Source organism: Heptranchias perlo, chromosome 25 (assembly GCF_035084215.1).
Source record: "Heptranchias perlo isolate sHepPer1 chromosome 25, sHepPer1.hap1, whole genome shotgun sequence".
Lineage (NCBI taxonomy): Eukaryota > Metazoa > Chordata > Chondrichthyes > Hexanchiformes > Hexanchidae > Heptranchias > Heptranchias perlo.
The window spans coordinates 46,815,587-46,830,723 of record NC_090349.1 but is presented as its reverse complement, the minus strand read 5'-3'; the positions used below and the strand labels follow the sequence as shown (position 1 = coordinate 46,830,723).

The window sequence follows — 15,137 nt, the reverse complement described above, 5'->3', positions numbered from 1 at the left end:
TCGGAGGTGCCGTCTTTCTGTTAAGATGTTAAATGGATCCCTGTCTGCCTGGACTCCACAAAGGATGGTAAAGATCCCATCACACTATTTGAAGATAAGCGGAGAGGTCTCCCAGAGTCTTGGCCAAAGTTCCTCCCTCAACTCCCACCACCAAAAACAGGTTATTACACCATTCATTCATTCTTTGTGGGATCTTGCTGTGTGTAAACTGTCCGTCATATTTCAATTCCACTCAAATGTAACCCACTAGTGTGACTGTGCCCTTCCACACTTCCCAGTAAATGCTGGCTACCTTTTATTGTACAGGGATCTGTGCTGGGGCCCTTGCTGTTTGTGGTCTACATTAACGACTTGGATATGAATGTAAAAGGTATGATCAGTAAGTTCGCTGATGGTACAAAAATTGGTAGGGTGGTAAATAGCGAGGAGGATAGCCTCAGTCTGCAGGACGATATAGATGGGTTGGTCAGATGGGCGGAACAGCGGCAAATGGAATTTAACCCGGAAAAGTGCGAGGTGATGCACTTTGGAGGGACTAACAAGGCAAGGGAATACACATTGAATGGGAAGACCCTAGGCAAGTCAGAGGGTCAGAGGGATCTTGGTGTGCAAGTTCACAGATCCCTGAAGGCGGCGGAACAGGTAGATAAGGTGGTAAAGAAGGCATATGGGATACTTGCCTTTATTAGCCGAGGCACAGAATATAAGAGCAAGGAGGTTATGATGGAGCTGTATAAAACACTGGTTAGGCCACAGCTGGAGTACTGTGTGCAGTTCTGGTCGCCGCACTACAGGAAGGATGTGATCGCTTTGGAGAGGGTGCAGAGGAGATTCACCAGGATGTTACCAGGGCTGGAGCGCTTCAGCTATGAAGAGAGACTGGGAAGATTGGGTTTGTTTTCCTTGGAGCAGAGGAGGCTGAGGGGGGACATGATTGAGGTGTACAAAATTATGAGGGGCATAGATAGGATGGATACTAAGGAGCTTTTTCCCTTCGTTGAGGGTTCTATAACAAGGGGGCATAGATTCAAGGTAAAAGGCGGGAGGTTTAGAGGGGATTTGAGAAAGAACTTTTTCACCCAGAGGGTGGTTGGAGTCTGGAACTCACTGTCTGAAAGGGTTGTGGAGGCAGGAACCCTCACAACATTCAAGAAGCATTTGGATGAGCACTTGAAATGCCATAGCATACAAGGCTACGGACCAAATGCTGGAATATGGGATTAGATTAGACTGGGCTTGATGGCTGGCGCGGACACGATGGGCCGAAGGGCCTCTATCCGTGCTGTATAACTCTATGACTCTATGACTCTAAATAACTGGCAGATACTTCAGTCATATTTTGCAGAGTTTGTTTGCAAAACCAACAGAGGCTAAATTCCCAGCCCAAACCCATGTGAAAACGTGGAGCAACTCACGGTGTGGAGATCTTGTATTCGAGTGTTCAGTCCTGCCACAATGTCCTTCCTTTCCTGGTTTGTATTTGGATACGGGTAGACGTGGCAATGATAACTGCAAGCAACAGTCTTCAATTAGAATTGGTTAAGTGCTAATCTTTAAATACAAACATATCATATCACTATTATATAAACAACTGTAAACGCAATCCTTTCTGTCCCACCTATAACACCACACACTCGAACCCCAGTCTTTGCTGATGCTGCTCTCGAACCGGCCACAAGACCTGACCTGGGTGACTCGATTCCCAATGTTATCTGGCGAAGGGAACATAAGAACATGAGAAATAGGAGCAGGAGTCGGCCATACGGCCCCTCGAGCCTGCTCCCCATTCAATCAGATTATAGCTGATCTTCCACCTCAACTCCACTTTCCCGCCTGATCCCCATATCCCTTGATTCCTCGAGAGTCCAAAAATCTATTGATCTCAGCCTTGAATATACTCAACAAGTCAGCATCCGCAGCCCTCTGGGGTAGAGAATTCCAAAGAATTACAACCCTCAGTGAAGAAATTCCTCCTCATCTCGGTCTTAAATGGCCGACCCCTTATCCTGAGACGATGCCCCCTAGTTCTAGACTCTCCAGCCAAGGGAAAAAGTCTCTCAGCATCTACCCCGTCAAGCTCTCTCAGAATCATACACGTTTCAATGAGATCACCTCTCGTTCTTCTAAACTCAAGAGTATAAGCCCATTCTACTCAATCTCTCCTCATAGGCCAACTCTCTCAATTTTTATTATTCATTCATGGGATGTGGGCATCGCTGGCGAGGCCGGCATTTATTGCCCATCCCTAATTGCCCTTGAGAAGGTGGTGGTGAGCCGCCTTCTTGAACCGCTGCAGTCCGTGTGGTGAAGGTTCTCCCACAGTGCTGTTAGGAAGGGAGTTCCAGGATTTTGACCCAGCGACGATGAAGGAACGGCGATATATTTCCAAGTCAGTCTAACTACTATTAGGGGCCTATAATCTACATCCACCAGTGTTTTCTGCCCCTTGTTATTTCTTACCTCCACCCATACTGATTCTACTTCCTGATCTTCCGAGCCAAGATCCTTTCTCACCACTGTTCTTATAACATCCTTTATTATTAGGGCTACACCCCTCCTTTTCCATTTTGTCTGTCTTTTCGAAACGTCAAGTACCCTGGAATATTTAGTTGCCAACCTCGGTCACCCTGCAACCACGTCTCAATAATGGCTACTAGATCAAACCCATTTACTTCTATTTGTGCCACTAATTCATCTATCTTGTTATGAATGTTTCATGCATTGAGATAAAGCGGTTTAATTTTAACTTTTTACTATTTTTCCCTGATTTGACCTTATTCACTGATGCACTATTACCGTTAAACTCTCAGTCCCTTCCTGTCTCACTCTGCTTATTTTTATCCAAATCGCTACACTGCTCTATGGCCTTGACTTTTCTCTTTAGATTTATAAATTTCCCCTCACCTGAACCCTCCTCCCCACTCCTTTTTAGTTTAAAGCCCTATCTACCTCCCTAGTTATTCGATTCGCCAGGATACTGGTCCCAGCCCGGTTTAAGTGAAACCCGTCCCGTCGGAACAGCTCCCTCTTTCCCCAGTACTGGTGCCAGTGCCCCATGAATCGAACCCCTGTCTCTCACACCACTCTCTGATCTGTTTGACCCTATGCCAATTTGCTCGTGGCTCAGATAGTAACCCAGAGATTATTACCTTGGAAGTGTGCTGAGCTTGTCTGAGATCAGGAGGCTGCACTGTGGGGAAACCACGGCTGTACACCAGTTACACAGCTGCTGCCTAGTATCAGTTAGCACAAATAGAGCCTAGTGGCACTAACACAGTTCTGCAGTATTACTGTTCTATGACTTTTCCTGATCAGAAATACTGCCACAATATTTTAATTGGTTTATTCAATTGATGGATTGGGCGATTGGTATAACATAAAAACCACTCAAAATCAAAAGTTTTTTTTTCCCTTACCAATCGCATATCTTCTTCACCTTCTGACCAATCTGCTCACCCCAATACGACACTAAAAACACAACCCATTTCACATCTTCGCCCTAAAAATGGAAATATGGTTTTAAAAAATGCACGTGTGTGTGTGTGTGTGTGTGTGTGTGTGTGTGTGTATATAAAAGAGAGAGAGAGAAAGAAGAGAAAGACAGAAAAAAAAGAACACACTGCACTTCTGGCAGACAATACTCACAGAGTCTGGATCTTCCAGAGGGATCTCTAACTCCTCGTAGGTAAGGATTGTGTAACCCTTACAAACTCTCCACAGCATCCGCTCAAAAGGTCCAACTTTCCATGGATGAATTACACCAGCAATAAACCTACAGAAGAAGCATTAAATAATCTGAGGCGGAGACATGACCAAGAAAACAGCAGCAGGATTCAGCCTCCGTGAAGCACCTCAGTTTTCAAGAGGAGTCAGTGAGCAAGGCCACTGATTTATGGTTTTCATGGAAATGAAGGATTTGATCCCTAAAATACCAGTACACATCCCATTCCCATGTAATTAGAAAAGACTGACGTACTCAATAAATAACTGCAAATAAATGCTCTAAAAAACCATCTAAATAGAAATCAATTAGGACATGGGTTAAATGTCCAAAATATAAAGAAATTTGCAATTTGCAAAATAGGAAGCTCACAAGGCTCATAGCTAACAGGCTGTAACATTCTTACTTTCTTCTGTACATTGGGCAGCCTGTTTGCACAGTGCATTGCTGTGTTAATGTTTCTGGGCGTGTAAGGGCACGAGACTGTGGGTGCTGCAGTGGATCCACTGAAAGGGAGTCGGAGGACAGGGAGGGGGAAAACAGAACCAGACAGCAGCTCAACCCTCTCCACAGATTCTCGTCCCCCCAGCAGGAGTGAGATTCCCAGAGCCCTGGAGGCAGGTCAGGTGCTCAACCTCCCCACCCAGAGGCCAGCTGCTGCTGCTTTATGAGAGCACATGGAGAGAATACTAAGAAATCGGTGAGATGTGGCCTTGGATTTGGGTCTGAGCACTGCACATTTACAGGAGCTCCATGCAATCAACCACAAACCCCGCACAATGTGCCAATTTTTTGACATGATAAATGTTTTGTAAACATAGATTTTTCAGATGGAGTGAACTCAGGCAGGAATTTACAAGTTCTTTTTCACACACTGGATGAATTTCTGCTAACTAGCAGTGGCCGTCATTTGATCCGATTTATAATTACAACCCAAATTTATAAAAAATTACACTACAGACTTTGAAAATTAAATTAAGCAGATTTCTAGACCAATTAACTTAACATCAGTGGTAGGAGACATACTGGAATATTTACTCAAAAGATGTAATAGAAAAAACATCTAGAAACTGAAAATATAATAAAGAATAGTCAGCATGGATTTCAGAAGGGAAGGTCATGCTTGACCAAACTTATTGAATTCTTTGAAGAAGTAACAGAAAGTGTGGACAAGGGTAATGCAATAGATGTAATATATTTGAATTTTCAAAAGACCTTCGATAAGGTACCGCATATAGACTCATGGCTAAGGTCAGAGCATGTGGAATCAGGGGACAGGTAGCAGAATGGATAGCAAGCTGGCTACAAAACAGAAGAGAGTAGGGGTCAAAGGTGAGAAGTGATGTTCCATAAGGATCGGTGCTGGGAAGAACAAGCGGGCCACATACCACTTGGATAGTAAGAGTCTGAATGGGGTAGAGCAGCAGAGGGATCGGGGGGTACAGATACACAAATCACTAAAAGGAGCGACACAGGTTAATAAGACCATAAAAAAAACAATTGTAAACAATTTTACAACACCAAGTTATAGTCCAGCAATTTTATTTTAAATTCACAAGCTTTCGGAGGCTACCTCCTTCCTCAGGTGAACGATGTGGAAATGAAATCCTCGAAATGAAGTCGCATTTATGTGGAAATGAAATCGATGTGGAAATGAAATCCTCATTTCGAGGATTTCATTTCCACATCGTTCACCTGAGGAAGGAGGTAGCCTCCGAAAGCTTGTGAATTTAAAATAAAATTGCTGGACTATAACTTGGTGTTGTAAAATTGTTTACAATTGTCAACCCCAGTCCATCACCGGCATCGCCACATCATAAAAAAAACAAGCACTGGGGTTCATTTCAAGAGGGATAGAATTGAAAAGCAGAGAAGTTACGTTAAACTTGTACAGAACCTTGGTTAGACCACACTTGGGAGTACTGTGCACAGTTCTGGTCTCCATATTATAAAAAGGATATAGAGGCACTGGAAAAGGTGCAAAAAAGATTTACTAGGATGATACTAGAACTGAGAGGTTATACCTATCAGGAAAGATTGAACAGGCTGGGGATCTTTTCTCCAGAAAAGAGAAGATTGAGGGGTGACCTGATAGAGGTTTTTAAGATTATGAAGGGGTTTGATAGGGTAGACGTAGAGAAGATATTTCCACTTGTGGGGGAGACCAGAACTAGGGGCCATAAATATAAGATAGTCACTAAAATCCAATAGGGAATTCAGGAGAAACTTCTTTACCCAGGGAGTGGTGAGAATGTGGAACTCGCTCCCACAAGGAGTAATTGAGGTGAATAATGTAGATACATTTAAGGGGAAGCTGGATAAACACATGAGGGAGAAAGGAATAGAAGGATATGCTGATAGGGTGAGATGAAGTAGGGAGGGAGGAGGCTCGTGTGGAGCATAAACACCGGCATGGACCTGCTGATCCGAATGGCCTGTTTCTGTGCTGAACATTCTTTGTAATTCTAGCTCAAGATGGGACAGAATTACTTGAATCAATTGCAGACATTTTGGTCTCTGAACATCGAGACACTATAAAGGGTCATTGACAATTGTACAAATGTGAAATACATTCAAGGATACAGCTGCACAGTGTGACATATCCTCCTCGAGGAGGTTTCTCACCACATGCCAGAATACCAAAAGCACCGGCAATTCAGCAACTTCACACAGGTTGAGAAACCAGTTAAAAAAGCATACGGGATCCTGGGCTTTATAAATAGAGGCACAGAGTACAAAGCAAGGAAGTTATGTTGAACCTTTATAAAACACTGGTTCGGCCACAACTGGAGTATTGTGTCCAATTCTGGGCACCGCAGTTTAGGAAGGATGTGAAGGCCTTGGAGAGGGTGCAGAAGAGATTTACTAGAATGTTTCCAGGGATGAGGGACTTTAGTTACATGGATAGACTGGAGAAGCTGGGGTTGTTCTCCTTACAGCAGAGAAGATTGAGAGGACATTTGATAGAACTGTTCAAAATCAGGAAGGGTCTAGACAGAAGAGAGAGAGAAACTGTTCCCATTGGCTGAAGGGTCGAGAACCAGAGGACACAGATTTAAGGTGATTGGCAAAAGAACCAAAGGTGACATGAGGAAAAACTTTTTTACACAGCGAGTGGTTAGGATCTGGAATGCACTGCCCGAGGGGGTGGTGGAGGCAGATTCAATCATGGCCTTCAAAAGGGAACTGGATTAGTACTTGAAGGAAAAAAAATTGCAGGGCTATGGGGAAAGGGTGGGGGAGTGGGACTAGCTGGATTGCTCTTGCAGAGAGCCAGCACAGGCTCGATGGGCCAAATGGCCTCCTCCTGTGTTGTAACCATTCTATGATTCTATGATTCACTCCCAAGTTGCACAGTTAGTTTAGAAGCCACAACTATTTCACATTTGATACAAGGATCAGTAGTATAACCGGACTATTAGTAATAGATTATGGCCGAGGTTTGGGGATTGGGTTTTTTACTTTCTGTTTTCACCTCTGGGATCCAAGCGTTTAAATCCGGCCCACGGTGACGGTGGAAATTAGTCGAGGGGCCATTGGAACTGCGCTGGGATTGCCCAGACCCGCCTCCCTCAACCAGAGTAGCTACAAAGAGGTTGGGAATATCACGCTGGTGCTGTATTGGTGTTGGGGTTAGAACATTGTTGGGGTTTGAGCAGAGGGAGCTTTCATCTGAGCCAAGCTGTACTTGACCTGGGGCTGCACACGGCCATCAATGGGCAAGTGTGACATTCTCCATCCTTCACCTTGATGAGCACAGAATTCACCAAAAGGCTAAAAATACACAGGTCAGCAAGGAGAGAAAGGTGGACACAAAAAGCCAGTGTAGGAGCAAAACAGAGAAATGAAAGTCTGTCCCCAAAGGAAAGGATAAGCACAGGAGAGAAATCACACAGAACAAAAGTAGGCCCAAAAGGAGCGGGCACGGCAACATTTTGAAAAAAGGTACAAGTCTCCCTTTAAAACATTTTAAAACAGTGCGGGGGGGAGAAAAGGCAGCTGATATTCCAATTTTTTTTCTGAAACATGCGTTAACCGCAAGCAGTACTTGAAGCAATGTGAATATTCCAACACAAACCTACATAATGCAAATACTGCCCTTGGTGTTCAGTTACAAACGCACTATTTACACAGTGAGCACACTGAAAATGCTGTCCCGGCCAGCCAGTCCTCCACCCTCCATAAACCTCGCTCACTCAAACCTCTGCTGCCTGTATCCTGTCCCTCACCAAGTTCCACTCACCTATCAGCCCTGTCCACGCTGATCCCACATTGGCTTCCAGTACCTCAAGTTTAACATTTTCATCCTTGTATTTAAATCCTGTCATGGCCTCGCCCCCTCTCTCTTCCCTCCCCCACCCCCGCCAAAATCTTCATTCCTCTGACTCTGGCCCCTTGTGCATCCCCCCCTCCCTTCACCCCACCACTGGCGGCCATGCCTTTATCTCATCCCATCCTTCTATTCCGTTCTCCCTCGTGTTTATCTAGCTTCCCCTTAAATGCATCTGCACTGAATTCCACATTCTATTTAAAACAAAAGTTCACTTTATATTTTAGAGCATCTTTGAGACTGTGGGTAATTGAAGAACTGACACAGCTGGCCAGCCAGGTGCATCTACATACCCTAACTTGGCCCCGAGTCGCTGCATGTTTGTATAATCCATTAACGGCTCTTTATCCAAAGAAGGAAATTCCTCATACTGGGGGGAGAGATCAAGCTAAAAAGAGAAAAGTAACATTTTTAAGTTCATCAGAAAGAAGGAACGGTTGAGAAAAAGCTGACATGCCCCTCCTTCTACAGACCATAGAATTGGGCCCATCATGGACTCTACCCAATATCATTTGTATTCAAAAGAAATGTTCTGCCAAGTTTTCCCCAATACCCAAATGTAATTAAGCAAAACTCCAGGACATATGTCAAACATTGCAGCCAATATTATTCCTCTTTGACTTGCTGCTTTGCCTGGTTCCAGCAGTGGGATCTCCCTGTGCTGCACACAGTATTCAATCGTCTCTGCTTATACTCATCACTGAACCAAAGGAAGGGATTACACGGGTACCATTCTGCATTTATTGCCCACTTTGGGCACACACAAGTTTCATTCAGTAACTTTACTGACTGGGCTATTTTGAAATGCTGGGGTAATATTATTCCTGTGTCGGGATTCTTTGGGTTTTTGCCAAGTGAAGGAATTTATAGTTATTCTGGATGCTTTTATTTGATTACTTAATAATTGTGAGAATCCAGCTAAACTTCCCAGAGAACGAATAGGAAGTCTTTTCCGATGCCGCATGTTAATGTTTTTCCCCCATTTCTTCGTCCCTTCTGGAGACCGTGCAGAGTGTGAAGGTTTGGGATAGTGGGAGCCCATCTCATCGGGTGTATGTAGAAACTAATGAACTGCTGTACCAGATAAACTGCCCACTGTCGACATCACGGACCTGATGTAACATCCTGTTTGTGGCTTTCCAGCCCTGTAATGGTAGTCACTGCAAGAAATCACCCCATTCTCATCTCATCAGTGACCCTGTGAGAATGGTTAATGGTAGGCAATCAGTGGGCTGTGGTAGTGAGTAGCTCGAACAGCTGGTGGTAGGTTGAGGGATTTACAGAAGTGTACAGGCTCCAGCCTCTGGTCCCTCGAGCTGATCTTAGCCTTTCTCTTACTCCGATGTTCTAGGTTGATGGTCCAATGATGGTCTTCTGAATAGGTCATCACCCCATTTAAAGACGTGCAGTCCCATCTGACACGCTGCAGCATGGAGAATCAAGCACACGGCATTCTGCAGAGATGCTAAGGAATAACTAACACTTCAGATCAATGACTGAACTGATCCAAGTCCAGTGGCTTCTGTTCAAACCCTCTCCTGAAATCATAGGCTCCTTGTTTTCTTTTTAAAAATTCAGAGGACAAAGCAAAGCTTTAATTTTAATCTGCAGATTGAGCATTGTAGCTTTCCTTGGAGAACGATCGGATTCCCCTCCAGGGGCCGAGCTCACACTCCTTTTCTAATAGCAAGAACTGTTCCAGTACACAGAGCCATGGCTGAAGGCTTCCCATTTCCCTTTTGTCATTCAACACTTTGATATTTCTAGGGGCTGCTCATTTTCCTGGTCGAGTTCTCATTTTCATTCTTGAATCACAGAAGCTGACGATGCAGCAGCTTTTACCATTGCAGTTCCAATCTACTGTTGGGATTGGTTTTTAACCCGTCAGCAATGTTTTGCCTAAAGGGTCTTTTAAATGAGTCAATGAGTGCGCAACTTTTACATCTACCTACTGTGTACTTTGTTTTTATTTGCATTTTTCACAGAGGCGTTTTAAGATTTTATTCTCTTTAGTTGCAGTTCTGATTATTTTGGATACAAGTCTCTTCACAAACGGGAACAGATTTGAACAGGTTCTCAAATGAGTCATGTAATGTAGAATATAAAATGATAATTCCCCCAGGCTGGTAAATTAACACATTCCCAGCCTGTGAAATTATCACCAGACTTAAAGACAAAATATGCCTCAGCAATACAAAGTGTCTCGAAAAAATATTCAGTGTTACAATTTCAGTCACAGAATTAGACAACGGGTTTGGTACATCAAAAAACTCAATTAACAGAACCAAAGAAGGGAAACTTGAAATGTTTAGGTGAAGCTTCCACTTTTGTAAACATTCTCACTCACCCTTCCTCCATTAGGATTCATTCCTTGAACCACTGTGCAGGCAGGTGATTGATGTGCAGGGACTGCCACTGTGAAACCATTGTCAGGTGAGTGTGGGATTCCCACACCTGACGAAGGAGAAAGCCTCCGAAAGCTTGTGATTTTCAAATAAAACAGTTGGACTATAACCTGGTGTTGTAAGATTCCTTACATTTGTCAACCCCAGTCCATCACCGGCATCTCCACATCATGACTGTGAAACCAGTCACTAGGAGAGAAAGCTGGCTCAGGGACACCAGCTCAGCAATTTTCCGTTCTATTCACAATTTCCAAGAAAAGATCAGGAACATACCCAGGGAGACACCAAGCCCTGTCCCAGGGGAGTACTCCCGGTGTCCTGGCCAGCATTTATCCCTCATTAAAACAGATTAACTGGTCATTTGTTTCATTGCTGTTTGTGGGACCTTGCTGTGTTCACATTGGTTGCTGTGTTTGTGTATGTTACAACAGTGACTGCACTTCAGAAGTAATTCATTGGCTGTGAAGCACTTTAGGATGTTCTGAAGCAATATATAAATGCAAGTTCTTAAAAGAGTTTTAATAAATACTGTTCTGTTTATACACTTTTGTAAAAGTCCAGTCATTTATAGCCTGTAATATTAATTAGCTCATCCAAAACTCAATACAACTATAAACTCTTCTGTTGCCCATCAAATATATTTAGCACTAGTGAAAGGTTGGTTGAAATGTAATGCTGCAATAAGCAGGCCAACAGCTGGGAACCACTGGTAAATTCACACAATCTAAAAGTGTTTAACAGCATCTGGTGCAATTGGGATCCAGAGTCTACTGAGCTTCCTCACCTGGCTACGTAAAAAAAAACCAGGGAAGGCTGTTACGATTGTGCTAGTCTGTAAAATGACCACATCAAACATTACATTTAGGCATTCAAATAGGTGGAAGAGTCGCAACAGCTACAGCAAGTTAGATTTTTTAATTAATTCTCAGTATGTGGCCATCGCTGGCAAGGCCGGCATTTATTGCCCATCCCCAGTTGCCCTGAGAAGGTGGTGGGCCTTCTTCTTGAACCGCTGGTAACGGTCTGATACAACTGAGGGGCTCGCCAGGCCACTTCAGAGGGCAGTTAAGAGTCGACCATGTTGGTGTGGGGCAGGAGTCACACATAGGCCCAGACCGGGTAAGGACGGCAGGTTTCCTTCCCTAAAGGACATTAGTGAACCAGATGGGTTTTTATGACAATCCGACAGCTTCATGGTCACTTTTCTGAGACCAGATTTTTACTTCCAGATTTTTAAAACTGAATTCAAATTCTCAAACTGCCCATGGTGGGATTTCAACTCATGTTCTCTGGATTATTATTAGTCCAGTAACACAACTACCACACTACCGTACCCATGGGAAGTTAGATCAAAAAGAAAAATTAAAATAGGAGAGAGAAAATTGAGGGGAGAACTGGGGAAAGAAAGACTTGCATTTATACAGCACCTGTCAGGTCTCAGGACGTCCCAAAGCTCTTTACAGCCAATGAAGTACTTTTGAAGTATAGACACTATTGTTAGGTAGGAAACTTGGCAGCCAATTTGAGCACAGCAAGATCCCACAAACAGTAATGAGATAAATGATAATGATATTGGTTGAGGGATAATCGTTGGCCAGACATCAGAAGACATCCAGGCTTGGGCTGATAAGTGGCAAGTAACATTCGCGCCAGACAAGTGCCAGGCAATGACCATCTCCAACAAGAGAGAGTCTAACCACCTCCCCTTGACATTCAACGGCATTATCATCGCCGAATCCCCCACCATCAACATCCTGGGGGTCACCATTGACCAGAAACTTAACTGGACCAGCCACATAAATACTGTGGCTACAAGAGCAGGTCAGAGGCTGGGTATTCTGCGGCGAGTGACTCACCACCTGACTCCCCAAAGCCTTTCCACCATCTACAAGGCACAAGTCAGGAGTGTGATGGAATACTCTCCACTTACCTGGATGAGTGCAGCTCCAACAACACTCAAGAAGCTCGACACCATCCAGGACAAAGCAACCCGCTTGATTGGCAACCCATCCACCACCCTAAACATTCACTCCCTTCACCACCAGCGTACAGTGGCTGCAGTGTGTACCATCCACAGGATGCACTGCAGCAACTCGCCAAGGCTTCTTCAACAGCACCTCCCAAACCCACGACCTCTACCACCTAGAAGGACAAGGGCAGCAGGTACATGGGAACAACACCACCTGCACGTTCCCCTCCAAGTCACACACCATCCCGACTTGGAAATATATCGCCGTTCCTTCATCGTTGCTGGGTCAAAATCCTGGAACTCCCTTCCTAACAGCACTGTGGGAGAACCGTCACCACACGGACTGCAGCGGTTCAAGAAGGCGGCTCACCACCACCTTCTCAAGGGCAATCAGGGATGGGCAATAAATGCCGGCCTCGCCAGCGACGCCCACATCCCATGAACGAAAAAAAAAACATCAGAAGAACACCCCTGCTCTTCTTCGAATAGTGCTGTGGGATCTTTTACGTCCACCTGAGGGGGCAGACGGGGCCTCGGTTTAACGGTCTCAGCTGAAAGACGGCACCTCCAACAGTTCAGCACCCCACTCAGTACAGCACTGCAGTGTCGGCCAGGATTATGTGCTCAAGTCTCTGGAGTGCGGCTTAAACCCACAACCTTCTGATTCAGAGGGTAGAGTGCTACCCCCACTGAGCCACAGCGGACACTTCAGCAGAATGATGCGAGGAAAGCACAGAATGGAGAAAGCAAAGACTGAGAAATCAGAAGCAATCTTTTACATAGTGATTTAAGTGTTCCTTACTGTAGCTTATTTTTAATATTACAATAGCGCTATTCTGAACATTTTATTGCTTCTTCACTGTAGTGTTTGTGTTTCCTTTAGCTCACAATGTGTGAGCTGAAAACTTAAATAACTACCTGGCCCAGGGAGCGGGTCATTTCTCAGGGATTGCTGGAACCTAAGGAAATAGCAGAGATAGCTGTCATATTCTAGAAAGTCATTTAAAATTCAAACCAAGCTATCTATTGTTGTCGATAGGGTGTGAACAAACACACACTGAAACACAGTCAGGGTCATGGAGCTGATTAAAGCATAAAACCATTGCTGTCTGTCCCCAATACTAAATCAATGTTATATGTAGATTACTGGGGGAAACAAACTCAACTTTCTACTTTTCAAAAATGAAACAAGAGCTTTCAGACAAAAGGTTTAACAGCGACATAACTTTCTGAAGTGAAATACTAGAATTCAGCTCCGAGCCTCACGCGCCCCCCTGAGCCTCCGAGGCGCACGCGCCCCCCTGAGCCTCCGAGGCGCACGCGCCCCCCTGAGCCTCCGAGGCGCACGCGCCCCCCTGAGCCTCCGAGGCGCACGCGCCCCCCTGAGCCTCCGAGGCGCACGCGCCCCCCTGAGCCTCCGAGGCGCACGCGCCCCCCTGAGCCTCCGAGGCGCACGCGCCCCCCTGAGCCTCCGAGGCGCACGCGTCCCCCTGAGCCTCCGAGACACACACTCCCCTCTGAGCCTCCGAGACACACACTCCCCTCTGAGCCTCCGAGGCACACACTCCCCTCTGAGCCTCCGAGGCACACACTCCCCTCTGAGCCTCCGAGGCACACACTCCCCTCTGAGCCTCCGAGGCACACACTCCCCTCTGAGCCTCCGAGGCACACACTCCCCTCTGAGCCTCCGAGGCACACACTCCCCTCTGAGCCTCCGAGGCACACACTCCCCTCTGAGCCTCCGAGGCACACACTCCCCTCTGAGCCTCCGAGGCACACACTCCCCTCTGAGCCTCCGAGGCACACACTCCCCTCTGAGCCTCCGAGGCACACACTCCCCTCTGAGCCTCCGAGGCACACACTCCCCTCTGAGCCTCCGAGGCACACACTCCCCTCTGAACCTCCGAGGCACACACTCCCCTCTGAACCTCCGAGGCACACTCCCCTCTGAGCCTCCGAGACACACACTCCCCTCTGAGCCTCCGAGGCACACACTCCCCTCTGAACCTCCGAGGCACACACTCCCCTCTGAACCTCCGAGGCACACTCCCCTCTGAGACTCCGAGACACACTCACCTCTGAAGTTCTTTTCACAAAGTTCTGGGTTACTCTCAGCATGTGATTGTACTCAGTCAGCTCCAGGAAATTTCTCTTCAGAGTTTCCTTATTTTTTGTCACTTCTCTCAGCTCTGCTTCCAGCTGCTGAAGCTGCTCCTAAAAACATGAAACAGGCACATACGGTGAAGCAGAATTTCCGGTAGTACCTCTCATTGACCAATACCTGCAGCGTGTTTTGTTAAACTCTTTTCAAGATACTCCTTTCATTTCATTTGGCCTCCCACTCCTTGATCAGCATAGTTTGCTCCAGAATGTTAGTTTTACTTTGACAATCACTACAATTATTAATTTTGAGACGTCACATTTATTGAAATATGAATATTGAAACTTTTATGAATGCATTATGACATTAAAGGCAGATCACGAATACGAGATGGTCACGGTACAGGTAAAATACATCCCGTCCAGAAGGGGGCGTGTCAAAGACAGGGCTTTCATGTATAAATAGAAAGGTCAGAGCAAAACTGGTTTTAAAAATGCATATGATAAATAGAGGGGGGAATAATACTGCAGAAAATGGAGAATTATAAAATATATAGAAAGGAAGCAGGACGAGAGATTAAGAAGACTTGGAGGGAGCATGATAGAAGCCTA

At 45.4% G+C, this 15,137-nt stretch overlaps 1 protein-coding gene across 1 annotated transcript in view; it reads right to left on the bottom strand.

Moving 5' to 3' along the window:
• The window catches only part of LOC137342303 (V-type proton ATPase 116 kDa subunit a 2-like), a 42,998-nt gene extending 28,375 nt beyond the window's left edge, over nt 1-14,623 (bottom strand). The window contains exons 1-5 of the mRNA XM_068006241.1: nt 14,502-14,623; nt 8,345-8,439; nt 3,646-3,772; nt 3,417-3,499; nt 1,416-1,509 (exon numbers count right to left, since the gene is read on the bottom strand). Of these exons, the coding sequence (XP_067862342.1) occupies nt 1,416-1,509; nt 3,417-3,499; nt 3,646-3,772; nt 8,345-8,439; nt 14,502-14,543 (441 nt within the window). The 5' untranslated portion in view covers nt 14,544-14,623. The remainder of the gene's footprint in view (nt 1-1,415; nt 1,510-3,416; nt 3,500-3,645; nt 3,773-8,344; nt 8,440-14,501) is intronic.
• Nucleotides 14,624-15,137: the final 514 nt, after the last annotated feature.